At 33.3% G+C, this 20706-nt stretch overlaps 1 protein-coding gene across 1 annotated transcript in view; it reads left to right on the top strand.

The window, feature by feature from the left end:
• The window catches only part of NCAM2 (neural cell adhesion molecule 2), a gene marked incomplete at its 3' end in the record, with an annotated part of 413596 nt that overhangs the window by 387304 nt on the left and 5586 nt on the right, over window positions 1-20706 (top strand). The window contains exon 16 of the mRNA XM_081085928.1: window positions 18777-18981. Within this exon, the coding sequence (XP_080942054.1) occupies window positions 18777-18981 (205 nt within the window). The remainder of the gene's footprint in view (window positions 1-18776; window positions 18982-20706) is intronic.

Here is a 20706-nt window from a genome sequence, read left to right as displayed (position 1 = left end):
AGGGTGAGGGAGAGAGAGAGAGAAACGTAAATGATGAGAGAGAATCATTGATTGGTCAGCTGCCTCCTACATGTCCCCGCTTGGAGGTCCAGCCCACAACCTGGGCATGTGCCCTGATCTGGAATCAAACAGTCACCTCCTGGTTCATAGGTCAAGGCTCAACTACGGAGTCACACTCAGCCAGTTGCAAGTGATTCTTACTACTATCCAGGGCAATTAGGAAGCAGTCAGATTTACGAATATTCACAAGAGTGACCATAACTCACACGGTAAATTGAATTATTGGGTCTGGGATTTGAAGTTCATTCATCAAAAACTACTTTTGTTGCATGAAAGTATTCTCTGTTTCTTTTTTTTAACTTTATTTTTATTGTTGACACTGTTATGGATGTCCCCAAGGTCTAAGGCTAGACTTGCCTTCATTAGTCTGTTTTCTTTAATTTATCTTTTCCATACTCATTGCTATCCACTGCTGGTTTTTCTTCTGACCAACAACAGAAGACCTACCCACAGACTAAACATACTTCTGCTTCCCTCCTTTTCCCCCTGCTAAGTAAAAAGGAAATCCCAATTTGTGCATTTTGGGAATCTAACCTATTTTTTCAATAATGTTCTGGTTTTTTATTTTTTTTGTTTTTATTTTTTGTTAATCCTCACCCGAGGATATTTTTCCATTGATTTTTAATCAGAGAGGGAAAGATAGACAAAAACTTCGATGTGAGAGAAACACATCAATTGGTTGCCTCCTGCATGAGCCCCGACCAAGGCCGGGTCTGGGAGGAACCTGCCACCAAGGTATGTGCACTTGACCAGAGTGGAACCTGGGACCCTTTGGTCTGCAGGCCGATGCTGTATCCACTGAGCAAACCAGTTAGGTCAGTAATGTTCTGTTTTTAAATCAGCATAGACAATGTTTACTATAGAACTGAACATAATTGCAATTATATTCCAGGATGTCTGAGTTTGGATAAGATATGTAGATATGTGTATTACAAATGTGTAGAAAGTACTTGGAAAACAAAGAGTTTTGAAAATACTTCCAGGATTTTTTTTTTTCATTCATCATAACCTGCCTGGATCTTTCCAATAAGTTAAAAATATTCCCGCAAGAAAGTCTTGCAGAAATTCTCTTGACTTAGCATATATTACAAAACACTTTTGTGGAGAACATGGAATACTAGTATGTTCTCTAACTCAAGGTCACTGAGAGTGATATGAAGAACACTCACACAGGTACATGACACCTAGACTGACATTTTGACAATTCAGAAAAGAACCTAAAATTAAAATTCTATCCTAGTAGAATTATTTCCATTTTAGTGAGCTGTTCATTTTGATTTTAAACATCTAAGTATAGATCAAGTTGTTAATCCTGAAATTAATAAGCAGTCTATCACTTGGCCAAATTTTATTCTTAGATGAACAGTTATTTTACAGCTCTGAGATATGCATAAAATCTTAAAAAATATTATCAGACATCTCAAAGTGCTAGGTTCTGTGCTTTGCTTTTCTATAAGAAATTGAAAAGCACAAAACTATAAACAATGCAGCTATTGCATTTCAATAAATAAGACAGTAGAGATTGTAAATAACCTTCTTTGATTATAAAAAAAAATCTTAATATGCGTGTTGCTGAATTATTTTTTATTATCTGAGCTTTAATTTTATTATATGTATCCATAAAATCTAACTCACAGTTCTTGGCTAACTACTATCTGTCGATAGTTTATAGTTCTAAGTAAATAAATGCGATTATCTGGTAAGCAACACATAAAAATTCAACTTATTTTAAGTCTCTCTACAGTATCATTCAATGATTTTTTTATCTAATGGATTCTTAAATAAAATTTTGTGTCTGAAATGTTCAAATATGAACTTGTGTATAAGGTGAATTTTGTGTTAATTATTATATATAACCATAAATATGTGCCTACATCAATTGATATATATATATCAATTGAGATATATATATATACATATGTATATATATATACACATATGTGTATATATATATATATATATATATATATATATATATATATAATCTCATATCCTTAAGTGATAAATCATTTCAAAAGGTGGTTTTGACCAAATTATAGCAGTTACATAGCTAGGTCGATGTGCTTATGCATGATTACTATTATCTGCATGTGGAATATCAGGTTAAATCTTATATGCAAACCTGAAATCTCCTGTATGCTTCCCAACTTTATACAAGTCTGTTTGTCTGTCTTCTTTCCTTTATATATCATTCAGTCTTAATGGTAGCTAGCCTAATTCAAACTCTATTATTTATTAAATAACTATAAGACCACTGACACTGTTTCAGATATGCTAGCAGATTATGCTTAGGAAGTAGCAGTAAATTCTTCTATCCTACAAAATATTTTCTTGCATGGGAGAACCTTAGGTAGATGGCTAATTTTGATCCTCTCCTAATATTATTATTCAATAAGAATAAATATATTTTATTAGCTCTGCAATCCTATTCTTTCCAAAACCATTATGCAAGTGCACATATATGCATTCATACTGGAAGACATGGACAAGATTGAAATTTTATTGACTTGTTTTATTTTTTTAACATTTCTTTCATCTTTTTCTTAGCCTAAAATATCTCAAGTATTTAGAATTTTAAATATATATACATATACATATATATGTATATATATTTAAAATATACATATATAGACAGATTCTAGACTCTAGACATTGGATTCACATTACATATATAATTTATACTTGTATAAATAATTTCATTGCAAATAATTTTAACTTTTTAAATATTTAACAATTCTTTTAAAATCAATAATTAAAATTACAAGTATGCACAGTAAGTCATAGGTTATATGATTTGTGTCAATTTTAAAACTATTATATTTAATTCAAATGTTTCTATGTAAGAGCATTCATTAAATATATTTAATTTAAATTAAACCTAAAATAAGCAAAATTCTACAATAATTTCAACACGATTGAATTTATAAATGTTCACTTATATTCAAGAAAATGTAGTGTGTATGAGAGAATCAAGCCATGCACTTTTAGATCTGGGTGAACTGTCAGATACATGAGAACCTTTTTTTTAATTATTGTTAATACGGTATACCTACACTAAGAATGGAGAAATAAAATTTTAAATTATAAATGATTTTTGTGATTCAAGATGGATATTTATATCAGAAATATAATAATTCAGTATGTTTTTCTCTAGCTTTCAAGAAGAGTTAGCTGCTTTTTTTGTATAATATTCTTAGTTTATAGAAGTTTATTAATAAATATCTCTAGTCATGTAAAATTATCTGAAAATTTTAACCTTTTTGTTTTGGTTATATTAGCAGCATTAAGAACTTTAAATAATATATTATGATACTACCTAAATTAAATGTTAGCATTTATACTTTTCTGTAGCCCTATGTATTATGATTCCACTTGAATAAAGCTAAAGAATCATTAAGGTCATACCTAATTAAATCATTTTATTCATTTTATTAAGACTCAAATCTGGGGCATAACATACCTTTTAAACAACATTTGAGTGAATACAAATTAAGTAGGACCTCTTATTTTGGTCTATTTCCTTTTATTCTCCTTCTTATTTTTTCTTTCTAATATCCCCTCTGATCACCCTCCTTTTTCCCCTCTAAATAACTGGACAATAATAAATAAGATGTATTTAATTTTTTAAATCTTTATTGTATTTGTGTTTCTTCTATTCCTTTTCTGTTAGTCATGGGTAAATTTTAAAGTCCCTTCATATGTCATGAAACTTCACCAAAGCTAATGCATTGAATGGGCAGCTCAAATTTATATATGTAAAATGATTGTAGATACAGGTATTTTACAAATAGCGCTTGAAATGATTTTAATATAAACTTAACTTGGTAAAAAGACTATTTCCAAATCAGCTATGTGATTAAAAAATAAAGACTATTACTTAATCACTATTAATATTTGTTAGTCAATCTTAGAATTCAGAAGATATCAGTAAATTTTAGGTCTTCATAAAATAAAGTCTTTCTAACATCTCATTAAGTTGTTCTCTTTCTAATTATCTCCAGAATTTGAGTATTATTCTAGGGTTAACAATTTTTAACTTAAATATAAAGTTGTAGTATTTTCTCTTTTTACTTCATTGTATTTAAGAACTTGATAAAACACATAAAGATATAAAAGTAGATAAGCAGCATCTCAACTTTTACGTAAGGCAAATAATTCAATAAGTTTAAATCTAACTGCTCTAAAAGAAAAGGGATGGGAGTTTAGTATCAATTCTTTGTTTTCCAAATACTTTTGACATTGTCACCTTTTCTAAGATTATGAACCAGATGAATTCTAGTACTGTCCTCCCTTCCAAGTGGCTATTAACTATTTTTAAAGTTTAAAATATCTGCCCCTAAATAGTACCAGGAGAGTGGAGTGTTCTATTACATTAGTTTTAGCTACTATGAAACAAAATTGGTATATATTAAAAAAAAACAACACCCAAGGAAAACATATATTCAAGAGTTCTATTGGTATATCTGAGATGATCTGAACTGCAGCTGATGTCCTCATGTCTTTGTTGATCAACTATTTTTTTATTTACTTTTTAAAGACTTGTTTGTTCAAGTAGAGCTGAATTTTATATTTAATGTGAACTTATATAATGTTGGTTGTATTAAGCCTAGGTATATTGCAAAATTTCTTAATTGTGTATGTTCGAGTTAAGTAATTATCATTCCATTTTAAGTACTAAAATATAAAGTTACATATCTCAAACATTTCATAATATTAAGAGGTAGCATCATTTTTTAAAGTACACCATATTTTTAAAAATTCTATGTGTGTACTAAGTGGCCACTATGAAATAATTTTTCTAGCTGATTTTTTCCCCCTAAAAGCAAGCAACTACAACTCACTCTTTTAAATGATATCCACAATTCATGAACTTTTTTCAAGAATATTTTTATCTCACATCTTACGTTGATTTTATGTATAACACTTCTGATCTGATTATTTTAATTGCATTTGTTTTCATCATAGGTTGTTTTCATGAAAAATGTACATTATAAATGTATTGTCTTCAGTATCATCTCTTATTTGAAACCCTCAACATAATAATCAACACTCTATGTATTCTTATGCATGTGTTTCATAGTATATTAAATGTCATTTTATTTTCTGTATTTTTGTGTCTCCATTGTTGTAATAAAGAAAACTGAGGAAAAGCTTTGTTATATGTGTTTTCTTTATTACTGGTACAGACTCTTCCTGTCCTTGTTGTGTGTTTTCATTTCTAACTTGGTCAACTCCTATATTTCAGTGTAATAAACATATAATAAATGATTTCTCTTTTGGAAGAAATAATACATCATCAACAGACATATTGTAAAATAATTTGGAAACAATAACAAATACTGCTACTTTCATAGTAAACTAATTCTAGAGCCTTCTTAGAAACTTTCATTGCTAGTGGGAGGCCAAAATAACCAGGTGATAACAGTAAAACATATGAATATGCGTAATAATGTCAATAATTATCGAGTAGTCTGCATTGCTGCAAATGTTTGTAAGAGCAGACATAAATGCTTAAAGTGACTTCCTCCAATTAATTAATATAGCATTGTAATTCAGTTTGAACACCATGAAAATAAAATCGTAGAAAATCATTAAGGTTCTTAGCTTATCCACAACCAAGGTGTGAAGCATAAATGACTCTGGGAGTTTACAGATCATATAAAAATAATACAAAACAGAGCGCCTCTTATTTTTTTTTTGACATGTACTGTGTCATACACTGTGCAGAATGCCTAAGTGCAATATCTTATTCACTCTTCACACAATCCCTCCGAAGTATCATTTCTCCCATATTTTAGATGAGAATGGTGAGGACTAAAGAAGTTAAATAATTTATATAGTAAAGAGTCACAGTTAGAACCCAGATCCAGTGCTCTTAATAAAACAGATTACTGTCTGGCCAGTGTGGCTTAGTGGTTTAGCATTGACCTATGAGCCAGGAGGTCAAGGTTCAATTCTAGTTTAAGGCACATACTTGGGTTGCCAGCTTGATCCCCAATAGGGGGCATGCATGAGGCAGCCAATCGATGATTCTCTCTCATCATTGATGTTTCTATCTCTCGCTCTCTCTCCCTTCCTCTCTAAAATCAATAAAAATATATTTTAAAAATAATGTCTACATTTTGTTGCAATATTTAAACTTATAGAAGTTTTGTATCTTGTTTTTGTTTTATTGTTTTTTCTTGAAGTCTCATGACAATGAGATGATATGAAATGGGAAGTATCTATCATTGTTTGACATTTGTCTAATGACAGTCACATTGCCTTTATATTACTTTATTGTTTTGAGCCACTGTGAAGAAGCTAAAGAGATTTGAGGAAACCTAATCTAATCAAACACCGTATTTTATTATTTATTATCATAAGAAACTGACGATCAGAGAACCCAAGTAATTAGTCATGGACATAGTCAAGCAACTTGAAATGTCAGTTTTCTTCTTATATTCCTATTATTAAATTACACTGAACCAATTCTATTCTATACGTATATGGTCTTATGTCTTCAACCTAGCTCCATTAATTTCCGCTTGATTGGCGAAGTAAAGGCCATGTATTTACCCGCCACAGTTTCTGCCAGGAGTCATGGTACTTCTATTAGCTGTTATCTTTCTCACTTCAAGTTGTAAATGTGGTTGCTTTGCCATGATCGAGGGAATAAACTCACACTGAGTTTATAGTTTTAAACGAATAACAAATTAAACTGTATTACTTTATGATTTTTACGCATTTTCTGGAAATACTTTTTAAAGTGGCATTTACATGGTTGGTAGAAATAGGTATTTTAATATTATATAAATAGTATTTTTACTTGCTGTCTAATAACAACTAAAATATATATTTCCACCTCAGCATCTATCCTTTTCATTTTAAGAAATCAAAATAAACAGTTTCAACACATCATTTGGATAGTGGCTATGTGCTTGCCTCTCTTCTGATTTCTCATTTATTATTACAAACATAAATATTAAAATATTGGAAAAAATCACAGTAAAATGTAGTTATTTTTTTTCTATTTAAATAGGATTTAAAATCATCTCTTCAAACTGGCATTTCTGTTTTTGGAGAATTCATGAGCAACAAGCTTCAATTTGCTATTGTTTGCTGTTGTTTCCATATAATTTCAAAAAGGCTAAACGGGGTATGGTTGTTATAAAGAAGGTTACGTGCAAAACTCCCTAATGCTTTTGAAAACAAGAAAATATTATAAATGGCCTGTTTACAATGTTTAGACATGTTTAGAATGTTTAGTTTTAATACTATAACTTTATTTTTTAAAATATATACCCAGAATGAAGAAATTGAATCTCTGAGATAATATAGTGAGTGTCTAAAACTGGAAGTTTCACAAAACCCAATATGTTATAAATTAATGGCAAACTCATAATTCCATTCACATATTTGTTTATATTTTTCATCTATTGTCTTATACATTTAGAAAATTCAAAATATGTATATTTGAGAGTTTTATAATAGATTACACAGTCTGGGATGTCAACCAACAAGCAAATTGTAAAATATCATTTACTTTAATCTTATATGGATGTGATTCAATATAGTCTTTTTAAATGTATTTTTTGTTTATGCAAAGAAAGCTTTTCTATTTTCTATATATGGTCAATCTATTAATATTAACAGGACAATGAAAATGGGCAAGTAATGGATGAACTACAGAACTGAAATTTAAATTATTAAATTCTTTATCACTGGTCAATATCATAATTCCAATTTAAGAAGTTTCTTTTGATCATAATCCCAATTTAAGAAGTTTCTTTTCTAGCTAGCCAATAGAAACCTTCATTACCCAATGGGAAGTAACTGAATCACCTCCACCAAAGCAAACTGAGTTACCTGCAAATGGAGAATGAATAGAAATTATGGAAGTCAAAATTCCCGTACAAGTATAAGAACTATACATTGGACTGTTTACTTTTTACAGGGCATTATTTAAAAATATGTTTTTTTATTTATTTTTAGAGAGGAAGGGAGAGGGATAGAGAGATAGAAACATCAATGAGAGAGGAACATCATCGATTGGCTGCCTCTTGCACGGCCCCTACTGGGGATTGAGCCTGCAACTGAGGTACATGCCCTTGACCAGAATTGAACCCAGGACCCTTCAGTCCACAGACCGACGCTCCATCCACTGAGCCAAGCTGGCTAGGGCAGCAGGGCATTATTTAGAAAAGATAAATGTTAAAACTTTAAGGGGGATTGAGTAGGTATTTAAAAAACTGGGTGGCCCTAGCTGGTTTGGCTCAGTGGATAGAGCGTCGACCTGCGGACTAAAGGGTCCCAGGTTAGATTCTGGTCATGGGCGCATGCCCTGGTTGTGGGCTCGATCCCCAGTGGGGAGTGTGCAGGAGGCAGCCAATCAATGATTCTCTCTCATTATTGATGTTTCTATCTATCTCTCCCTCCCTCTTTCTTCCTCTCTGAAATTAATAAAAATATATTAAGATAATAATAATAATAATAAATAGTGAAAGTGATGGGACATTTGAAATGTCATCCCATTTATAAGGATATGGAATAGTTATACATAATTATAAATGTATATTATAAAATTTACAGTATTTTATCTCATACAGTGTCTATTTTTAAAACATTTGAATAGACACTAATGATCTAAAATTAATTCAATCACTAACCACATGTAAAAGGCTGAGTGTAAGTACTCTCTTCTTCAATGTAAACATCAAACTGGGTTGGCATGCCTGCATGCATTATGGAAATGAACATGAAATAGGAGAGAAGGAAGACTGGCCAGAAATTCCACAGCGTAGCCCAGACTTCTACTATCTCCTTATAACCATTAAACAGGTTCTACTTCCCTGGGTGTGTATCTCTAATAACTCCCTGCCGTCTTTTGGAAAAAGATCACTCTTTGTAGGTTTTGTGGGTGGTGGTGTTTGTGTCTATTTTTATTTTTGGTTCACTTACTTGTTTGTTTTTTCAGTTGAGAGGTCCATCCTCTTTAACATCATTTATCACTTAATAAACCCCATCCCCCTAATCAATCCAAAATCTTATCTCTAATATCCATGTATGTCTTCTAATTTCAGAATATCATATATTTTCTAACATACATCTCCATCTTCGCTCATGCCATGTTCTGACTGAAATACACTCCTCTCATCATATGGAAAACTTCTTCAACACCGTCTCAAACATTATCTTCTCTCTCATGCCTTCTTTGACCACTAACCACTAACTTCTATGCTTCTTCCACCTATCTGCTCAGGACACAGTGTTGTTAACTATTAGGAATGCATCAATTACACTGAATTTCAGTTTTTCGATTACACCTTACTTAGCCCTCCCAATATATTATGAGCCTCCAGAGAAGAAAATACTTGGTCTTTTTCTTATTTTATCCTAATAACTGCTTGATGGAGTTGTTTAATAACATTATGATAAATTAAAGGATGATCACGTATTTTTTTATCAATTTATTCCTGGACAAGAAAGAAAAAAAAAAAAAGAGACAACAGTTTTGTAATATCAAAGGACCAGAAGATATTTTGAAAAGATATTTAATGTGTAATTATGCCTTTGTTAACAAACATATATAGGAAAACACATTCAGAAAGAAGTATAGTTTTTAAAATTATAAATGCTATTTATACTATATATACTAGTACATATTTACAATTCCATTTTAATTATTAAGCCAAATGTCTTCAATTACTACTTTTTCTTACCACAAGTCATACATTAAAAAAATGTCTGGCCCTGGCCAGTGTGCCTCAGTGTTTAGAGCCTTGGCCTGCCCAAAGGGTCGTGGGTTAAATTCCTGTTCAAAGGCATGGACCTGGTTGCAGTTTTGCTCCCTGGGGGCATGTGCAGGAGGCAATCAGTTGATATGCCTCCCTCACATCGATGATCTCTCTCTCTCTCTCTCTCTCTCTCTCTCTCTCTCTCTCTCTCTCTCTCTCTCTCCCTTCCTCTCTCTCTGAAAAGCAATGATGGAGAAAATATCCTCAGGTGAGGATTTACAACAACAAAGATGTCTGGTTGATCAACACTTCAGTGATACCCTACCTTTTCCCCAAAAATACCTCTTAATAGTGAGAAGTGATTTGAAAGAAATTTTTGGATTTCCACTGAGTTTATATATATACTAGAGGCCCAGTGCACGAAATTCGTGCATGGGTAGGCCCCTAGTGGCTGCCAGCTGCTGGTGGGGGCCTTCCTTCGTTCTACACCGCCCCCTGGTGGTCAAGCATATCATAGTGAGCAATCGAACTCCTGGTTAGTTGAATTCCTGAGGGGAGACTTTGCATATTAGGCTTTTATATAGAGAGATTTTTAAAAAAAAAAAAAACTGTATAGTTATACATGTAACAGAACATTTTGATAAATTGGAGTGACTAAAACTGGAGACAGTAATAAGAAACAGGTGACATAAAATACAGTTTTCATCTCTCAAAAAAGGAAGGTTGTATGAAAACAAATTTGGTAGTAAGCAATGAACTGTCTATACCAATATTGTTTAACTGAGTATACATAGGAAAGACATGACCACCTTGTTAAAATGTACTGAGAATTTAAAACACATACAATAAAAACACTAGGCTGTATTGATATAGTTGAGTAATGTTGAAATATTATTGGTAAATTCTGCTTATAATTTTTAAAATATCAAAATTTATAATTTCTAAATTAATATGTGAATACTACAAATGGCATCATAAAGGGATAAAAAAGCTAGACAATTATATAAAATACATAATATTCCACATAATATTATTCTCTAACATGAACTTTTATAAAGAGCTCCATAGAACTCAATACATGTTCATTTAAAACACAGCAAATTACTGATCCTAAAATCTAAAAATGCCTCCTACTCACAAAGCTCTTATTAACCAGAATAATTTTATATAATTATGTACTTTTATTCATGATTTGAACTCAATTTTGATTTTTAATATACAAAAGTGGGCAAAAATAGGGTTTCTTTTTGTCATTGTGATATTCTTTTTAGTTAATAAAGCTACTGTCATAATTATAACCTGCATGTGTTTTTCTATATAAACAAGTGTAAACCTACTTTTGCCCACCCTTGTATTTTTAAAGATTTTTTATTTTAACAGTCCAAGAAATCTTTTCTGAAATGCAGTTCCTTATAGAAGACTCTTTGAGGTTTTCTCTTCACTTATAAAGTGCTCATTTCACAGCCATCACACACTACTAGCATCACATACTTTTTTCTTTAAATTTTTTTGAAAAATGCATGAGATTACATGTTATACCCACACAATTTTCATTCAGCTAGTTCAGGCAACAAATATCTGAATAATATGAAATCAGGTGAACTTAAAATGTCAGTAATAAGTGTATTTTGTCAGGAAGTTGAATGATGTAAATGCTTTTTTCTTTTAATCTCATGAACTCTATGAGCTGTACATAAGGGAACCAATATATAACAGAATAAGAGATTCGTACACAAAAGATGTAGTTTTATTGTTTTGTAGGGAGGAGCCTTTGACCCATTTTGTGAAAATCTTGTGAGAGTATTAATTTTATTTTATTTTAATGGAGATGAATGTGTCTAAAGTAGTGTACAAAATAGCAATAAAAGTAGCTATAATCACAATAATAGTGAACTAAATAAGACAAAATTAATTACAGAAGATGAGAATAACAAATAAATAATATGTGTATTCTTTTCCCCAAACTGAGCAAAAGTTAATGTCACCTATCAGAGACAATTAGAGCATTATTAATAATTAGCTTGTGTTCATTCATTTCAGCATCAGTCAAGAAAGATTTTAATTCGACTTATAGAGTAAGGAAGTGACCAAAAAGATAATTTACTAAATGAATAATAAATAAATAAATAAATAAATAATAAAATTAAATTTAAAAATGTGTTGAGTTCTGGTTACAGTAAAATGTACAGATAAAACTAGAAGAATTAAAATGATCTTTAAAAAATGATCTCAATCTGAGGCCTTAATGAGGTAATTTATCAACAAACAGCAATAATAAAAAAAAAACACTTTTAAAACATAAATATGGATTTACAATTATTTTGTGCATCATAGTTCATGAATATTAATATTCAAATCAATACTTAGTAAGTAAACATACTTGCTAAAATCTAGGAAGTTTTAAGCTAAAAGTAAAGATCTAATTTTTTAACAAATGATACTATAAACAAATAATGAACAATAAGTTACTATTTTGATTACCAAAGAATATTTTGGCTAGAATACATAGGAATTGTACATGCATTTAATAAAAAAAATGAAACAATAAAATTATAATTATTTAAGTATATCTAATAGTTGTATGGCAGGTTGGACACAAAACAAGTGAACAATACCACTGTGACTATTTTAAATATTAGAATTTCCATTAATATTTATTTTATATCATCTTTCTAATTTTTTTATGTTTTAGTTGTACATTAAATTTTTCAAAGTATAAATATGATGTATTATTAAAGCTTATGATTTTTCAAAAACACCTATGTTAGGAGGATATACTCAATATTTCTCTAGTTATATGGGGAAATAGTAAAGAAAAAAAAGTGGCTTAAAGGAGAGAAAGAATATAAAATCTAATCATACTTACACTGAGTTTGCTGTTTGAATTTTGCTTCTTTTAAGACTTTTTATTTTATTACTAGAGGCCCGGTGCATGAATTTGTGCATGGATGGGGTCCCTCCCAGCCAATCCGGGAGGCCGGGGGGAAGGACTGTGGGAGGTTGACCAGCTGCAGGAGGTTGGCTGTGGAAGCACACTGACCACCAGGGGGCAGCTCCTGTATTAAGCATCTGCCCCTGGTAGTTAGTGTACAACATAGCTACCGTCTGGTCGTCCAGTCATCTGGTCGTCCATTCATCTGGTCGTCCAGTGATAACAGTCACTTAGGCTTTTATATATATAGACTAGTGGCCCAGTGTATGAAATTCATGCAGGGGAGGGGGGTGTCCACAGCCCAGCCTGCACTCTCTCCAATCTGGGACCCCTTGAGGGATGTGCCTCTCACAATCTGGGACCGCTGGCTCCTAACTGCTCACCTGCCTGCCTGCCTGATCACCCCTAACCACTCTGCCTGCTGACCTGCTTGCCCCCAACTGCCCCCCCAAGGTTTGATCACCCCGAACTGCTCCCCCTTCCAGCCTGCTCTCCCCCAACTGTCCTCCTCACTGGCCTGCTTGCCCCCAACTTCTCCCCCTGAGGCCTGATCATCCCCAACTGCCCCCAACTGATGGCCTGCTCACCCCCTGCTGCCCCCCTGCCTGCTGGCCTGCTCACCCCTAACTGCCCCACTACCGCTGGCCTGATCACCCCCAACTGCCCTTTCCCTCCTGACCTGATTTCCCCTAACCACCTCTTCCCTGGCCCCACCACCATGGCTTTGTTCGTAAGGTCAACCAGAAGGTCTCTTGGTCTAATTAGCATATTACCCTTTTATTAGTTTATTTATTTATTTATTTATTTATTTATTTATTTATTTATTTATTTTGTGGTGTAGGGGTGGATGGAGGTGGAAGAGGGCATATATGGGATAAATGGTGCTATTTGTTTTTTTAAAATTTTTTTAATTAATGCAAAATGGTATTTTTAATCATTTTTGCTGATACAACTTGCAATGATTTTGTCATTTCTAATTAATACAGTTAAAGAGTATTGATCAGCCTTCACCAGTTTGGCTCAGTGGATAGAGTATCAGCCTGTGGACTATAGGGTCCTGGGTTCAATTCTGGTCAAGGGCACATACCTCGGTTGCAGACTCCTCCTAGCTGGACCCTGGTCAGGGCAAATGCAGGAGGCAACCAATTGATGTGTTTCTCTCACATTGATATTTCTCTGTCTTTCCCTCTCTAAAAAAATCAATGAAAAAATATCCTCCAGTAAGGATTTAAAAAAAAAAAAAAAGAGTATTGACCAAACATTGAAAACCTCAAAAGTTCAAACATTTGTTTCAAACAGCAAAATGAAATATGAATCAAAATTACATGCATCTATCAATTCAGGAATGAGCACCAGGCACCATAAATTCCAGAGGCTCCTAGTCATGACACAGAAGAGAAATGTGATATTTAGAGCGATGGAAAGAGCATGACATTGTGCACAGATTACTAATATCAATGGTTTTAACATTTCTGTCTTTAATAGAGAATTTTATTACACATTAATAGAAGGTTTTATTTTATTTTTCTATTTTTAATTACACCTACAAAGGTGATATGAATGAAAATCATGTTGTTTCAAATATATAAAAAACAGATATTTGGAATTATTTCTTAAAATATCTAAAAACATATAAATATGGCCTTCATACATGTATACCTAATTCCCGTTTAGTTTAACTGAGAAAAGACAAGTCCAAAGACAAATCTTAATCTGATTTAGGTTCTGTTTAGGAGATTCAGTATGCCCTGTTGGAAATAGAAAGCTTCATAAATGCACTGGAGGCCCAGTGCATGAAATGCATGCACCAGAAGGGTCCCTAGGCCTGGCCAGCAATCAGGGCCAATCTGCGGGCAACCGGCGGGGCACCCACCTTGGCCGGCCTGGCCCCGCCTGCTCACCAGCCCCACCCCCATCACTGCCGCCACCAGTTGTCTCCCTCTGCAGGGTGACCAGCAAGGCGATTGGGGGCCCTCGCTCGCACCTGCCTTGGCTGGCCTGGGGCCTGTGGCCTGGGGGCAGCTCCTGAATTGAGCGTCTACCCCCTAGTGGTCAGTGCACATCATAGTGACTAGTCATTCTGCTGTTTGGTCAATTTGCATATTAGGCTTTTATTATATAGGATAATAAGGCATTTCTCTATACACCTCTACAGGGTCAGAGACTACTATTTATTTTCTTGAGAAGTGGATATATCAAGAAATGTAAAGGCTACACCTTGGGCCTATGTCCTGACCAGGAATCAAACTGTGACCTCCTGGTTCATGGGTCGGCTCAACCACTAAGCAACACTGGCCAGTCATCTCTACTATTTTTAAATTTGGGAAACTTATTAAAAGTTTTAAATCTTTTTTAAAAATATTTTGTTGGCCTAGTTTATATCCTAGCCTCATTTTCCATATTTTGGTTCTTTTGTTGAACTTTCCTATTTTTTGTTGACTTGGAGGATCCTAGGAAAAATATCACAGAAAATAATTTAATTTATAAATTTAAGATAATTTCTAAATCTAGAATGACAGGTGATTTAGGAAATCAACTTGTCTAACCTAATACAAGAAACTGTGAAATTCTTAGGGTTGATTATTGGTTATTAAATTAGCACAATGTGTTTTCTTTTGAACGTATGCTTTACCCTACCATGTGCCTTCTGCAATGCAAGGATATTTCCATACTCTAGCAAAAACTCTCACTGTTAACTGTTTGTCCTTGTTAGTATAAAAACCTTATCCTACAAACGAGTAAAACCACATGGATCTTAGCTTTTTCGACTGACTTATTTTGCATATGTGGGATATAAAACTGAAACTCATAGACAAAGATTTAAACAGTATGGTGGTTACCAGAGAGAAGAGGTTAGGGGAACGGTAAAGGATAAAGGAGGCCAAATATATGGTGACAGAAGATAATGCGACTTTGGGTGGTCGTGGTCGGCACACAATGCAATATACAGATCATATATCATAGAAATGTATACTTGGAACCTATATAATCTTATTAACCAGTGCCACCCCAATACATTTAATAAGTAAATAAATAAAACAAAAATAATTTTTTTTTCTTTATAGTGTGTGTTAGAATCTAATGATGTAATTTTGTTTATGGTTCTTTGTTGTTTTTTTCAGATTTTTTAAATGAAAAATCCAAAGAGAAATAAGTACTTTCACACAAAGTAAATTGGTGGCAGAAAAAAAAAAGAAAATTTAAGTTTCATAGTTATTGTGTCTAACCTCATGGGATATGAGAATAGATATTTAAATATGTCCATAGGCTGACTTTTTAAAAAACGTAAAACATTATCTTGAAAAATACTTATAACATAAACATAATTAATGACTATCCCACCCTTTTCAATGACAGAAATACATTTGGTTTTTCATAAAAATAACTTCAAGTAACCTTTAAGTTTTTTAATTATTTTTTTAAAAATATATTTTATTGATTTTTTACAGAGAGGAAGGGAGAGGGATAGAGATTTAGAAACATCGATGAGAGAGAAACATCGATCAGCTGCCTCCTGCACACCCCCACCAGGGATGTGCCCACAACCAAGGTACATGCCCTTGACCGGAATCGAACCTGGGACCCTTCAGTCCGCAGGCCGACTCTCTATCCACTGAGCCAAACCGGTTAGGCACTAAGTTTTTTAATTTTAAGTTAAAAATATATAATTTTGTTTCTCTAGAAAGAAATAATCGCTATTTTAGCATCAATATTCCTTTCCTATAGGGTAATTTACAAATAAAATGTTTCTAAGAGTTTTTTACAAAGATGCAAGTGAAGCGGATCAATATACTGTTTAATTCTTTAAAAAGTCACAAAATATTTATCATTTAAAAGCTAGCAGCTAAATCTAACTCATTAAAATAGTGATTATATTTTCAAGAGACTAATCAGTGCTTAATAAGAGATACTGTTGGTTGCCAATGAAAGAAATATTACAGATAAATTAAATTTTAGATTGTCTATTTTTTCACCAAAACTGCATTTTCTAGAATTTTATAATAGTAAAATAATAAAAATAACTTTAAGTATTTGTTAAATTTTTACTTAGTGATGGGCAGTAAGTGCTGGAAGTGTTAAATAGCCCATTCACAACAATCTTTTCATAATCCATGACCCAGTTTGTGATGGTGGTTGTTTTTATAACTGTCCCTGTTTTAACAAGGAGGCATCTCAGTCTTAAGTGATGGAACCAGGATTTTCTGACACCACATCCAGTGCATTTAAGTACAAAGCCAGATTTCATACTTTAAAAAATGAAATGGGGATGTATATAATGAACCAGATAAATCATCATTGATCTGTAAGATTTATTGCTTACGAATGACTACTTGAAAGCAGGAAGGTCATAGAGTGAATATATCCACTGGAGCAAAAGCCCCATTGAACATGTATTTTCATGTATTCTCTTTTGAGCTTTAGTTGTTGAATCAGGTGCAGTACAGCCAAAATAACTACCAATAAAGTGAATGTTGATAAGGGACTTAGTCATTCTGCACAAAAATATACTAGCATTCAAAAGGTGTGGCGTGTTAAAGATCGACCCAGGAGGTAAATTCAAAGTTAGAATAATTATGTTGATTCTTTTGGATACAAATGTCTTTGAGTCATTATTAAAATGTTTGACCTAATTTTTAAAATCGTATTTAGAAGAACATTGTTTTTCATGTAATTATTCAGAAGTGGTTTTCTGAAACCTCAAATGTATATCTAAATCTGCATCTTTCACTTGTGTCCAACATCAGTTACTTAGTAAGCATGCCGTTATGATCTGGACAATAAATTTCTTTACCATCATTAAAAAGGAAATTATAATTTTATAATGTTATGCAAACAAATTTGAATATAATCATATTAAGAATCATTTTGGATAATTCTATAAAATTGTCCTATATGACCCTCTTTTTTCCCCTTAGATAACACAGTATCACCAATTTATTCTGGTTTCTTCCCACTGTGCTTATTTTCCTATCTATACGGTTGTAGTTGTGTAGTTACCTTTGTATTCAATCACAGACTTGCAACACTAGGTTTATTTTTGCTATACTCATACCTTTGCCATTTCTACTTTGTCAGTTAGCATATTCCATCCCATTTTCAATCACCCTTTTCGTGGATACTCTCAGTGTAGCTTCTGAGATTTCTTGCAAACACATGCCAAGGAAGAGTGGCTCCCATCATGCCCTGCCTTCAGAAAGGTCATAAGTACCATAACTCTGTTAACATTTGCCTCTAGTCTAATATGATCTGTTAAAATATTAACTACAAAAATACAAGTACACATTTATTCTAAAAGAATGATTTTTAAAATATTCATGCACAGATATTTTAAAAAGTGTTCTCTGTCAACGCAAAGTGCTTGGAGCCATCATTTGCAAATTTAAATCTTAACACTAAAATAAGTCTATAAAGAACATTTATTTAACACTTTTTTACAGGAGTTTTGAGTACATTTTCCTTTTTATAAACTGATGATCTATTAATGACTATGACTTTCTGATAGAGTACAGCTACAGATATGATAATATTCATTATCTTTCCCACAGGGAATCAAGAAGGCTTTTGAAGAAGAGAGTTACTTAAGAGTTTTTAATCTAAAATAAATTGGTAAAAAATAGTTCAAATCATTACCATGTCAGTTGCTTAAAACATTGTTCGAAAACCAGAGTCTACCTCTCAACAACCATGACATTGAACTCTTCTGGGGACTATCCCTTCTTTTTTCCTTTTTTTTTTAATATATTTTTTATTGATTTCAGAGAGAGAGAGGAAGCGAATGGGAGAAAGATATAGAAACATCAATGATGAGAGAGAATCATTGATTGGCTGGCTCCTGCACACCCCACATTGGGGATTGAGCCCACAACCTGGGCGTGTGCCCAGACCAGGAATTGAACCATGACCACTTGGTTCATAGGCCAATGCTCAACCCCTGAGCCAAGCTGGCTGGGCTATCCCTTCTTTTTTGTTTTTAGTTGACTATTTGTCCAATAAAATTTATATTTGAAGTAACTTTCTAATCTTTTCTAGTGTGAACGTTAATAAAATTCTTCTTATTATTTTTTAAGACACACTTTTTAATGGCCTTGGGCTTGGAGCAGTCATTGGCCTGGGAGTTGCCGCGCTCTTGCTCATCCTTGTGGTAACAGATGTCAGCTGCTTCTTTATGCGACAATGTGGGTTGTTGATGTGCATCACCAGGAGAATGTGTGGGAAGAAAAGTGGCTCCAGTGGCAAAAGTAAAGAACTGGAAGAAGGAAAAGCCGCCTACCTGTGAGTATCACACACCTGCATCACAGCACATTAGAGGAGTGGCAAGGTCAAGCTGGAGTGCTTTGTTCAGGGTGTCGTGTAAGACTCCCTCCACGTTCTGCGTGGAGTAGGGTTCGGTATCTGAAAGAGGAGCCACACAACAAATGAGAGAAAAAGACACGAGATAATTTTGCAATATTGGGGGACCAGGCGGCAAGTCCGAAGGACTTCCTCTGTGCTCAGGCCTCACCAAGCTTTTATTGATCTGGGATGCACCCATAGCATAGCCCTAGGCAGGTGACCCCCTGCAACAGGCAGACTAGCCCATCAGCAAGGATTTACATAATAATAAATGGGGGAGTAGTTTCAGCTACCACTGTCTGGACAAACAGAGGTGGCGCCTAGCTCCGAGCTTTGTTAGGGCTTCAAAGGCACCCAGCCTTCGGGGGATTTCGGGGAGTGCTCTGTCTATGCTTATCAGATAGTGAAGGCAATAAACAGTTTCCCACAAAGGGCTCTGTTCTTTCAGCATAGGAGAGTTTAACTATAAAACTATTGGGCACCAATCTGGCTTCTTTCTGGACCTGAAATCTATATGATTTTAAATATAACATCTTAGAGCCAAATGGCTTTGTAAACAGCCTACTGTATTAAAAAATAAAGCTGCCCTGGTGCAGGCTTGATCCCCAGTAGGGAGGATGCAGGACGCAGCAAATCAATGATTCTCTCTCATTATTGAGGTTTCTATTTCTCCCTCCCGCTCCCTTCCTCTCTGAAATCAATACAAAAAGTATATATTGAAAAATAAATAAACGTTAAAATGGAATCCATGGTAAAAAATTCCTGTCAAGATTTAAATTTTTAAAAAAAGTTGATTGATTGATTTGAGATCCAGAAAGAGAGAGTGGGAAATATCGATTTGTTGTTCCACTTATTTATGCATTCATTGTGCCCTGAATGGGTATCGAAACTGCAACCTTGCAATATCAGAATGACACTCTAACCAACTGAACTACCCGGCCAGGGTGTCATGAATTAAATATTGAGAGGTAGATAAACAAGTAGGTAGATAGATGATAGATAGATAGATAGATGATAGATAGATAGATAGATAGATAGATAGATGATAGATAGATAGATAGATAGATAGATAGATAGATAGATAGATAGATACAGGGAATCATACAATTATATTTGGTTATGCTTTTTCCAGCCATTTCTCAGTTTATATTGAATAAAAGACAGACATTAACAGTAATCTGAGTTAAAAACTAAGTTGAGCTGGGTTAACATAAATTGTACCAATGCCTACAATTTTAAGAAGTGACTACATACAAGTTTCAAGATTGCCTACATAGAAAATGTATACTCTATGCAATGCATTATTACACATTCTGAATTTACTCCTCCAAATTTTGATCAAAACATGACTATATATTAGAATTTGGAGTTCTCTGTGGCATTTCATTTATTTAGAAAAAATATGAATTCTGAGAAAATATGCAGAGCTGAATTTTATAGAAAATGCCATGTAAGAGTAATTAAGAGATGCTTTGTGGTCTTTAGATAAATTTGTATCAAATCTCAAATTATAACAGTAATTCATTCTTTTTTTATTATTGAGTCCTTTATGTTGGTTTTTCTATGCATATATTTAGGCATATGTGGTCTCATACATTATGGTCTAGGCTTAGGGATATAGAAAAATTCATTATGCATGACTATATCATTTTTTATCTCCATGCC

The sequence above is a fragment of the Myotis nattereri genome (genome assembly GCF_964212035.1).
Source record: "Myotis nattereri genome assembly, chromosome: 3".
Taxonomy (NCBI): Eukaryota; Metazoa; Chordata; class Mammalia; order Chiroptera; family Vespertilionidae; genus Myotis; species Myotis nattereri.
The sequence above is the reverse complement of the archived record's forward strand: the minus strand, read 5'-3'. Positions and strand labels throughout refer to the sequence as shown.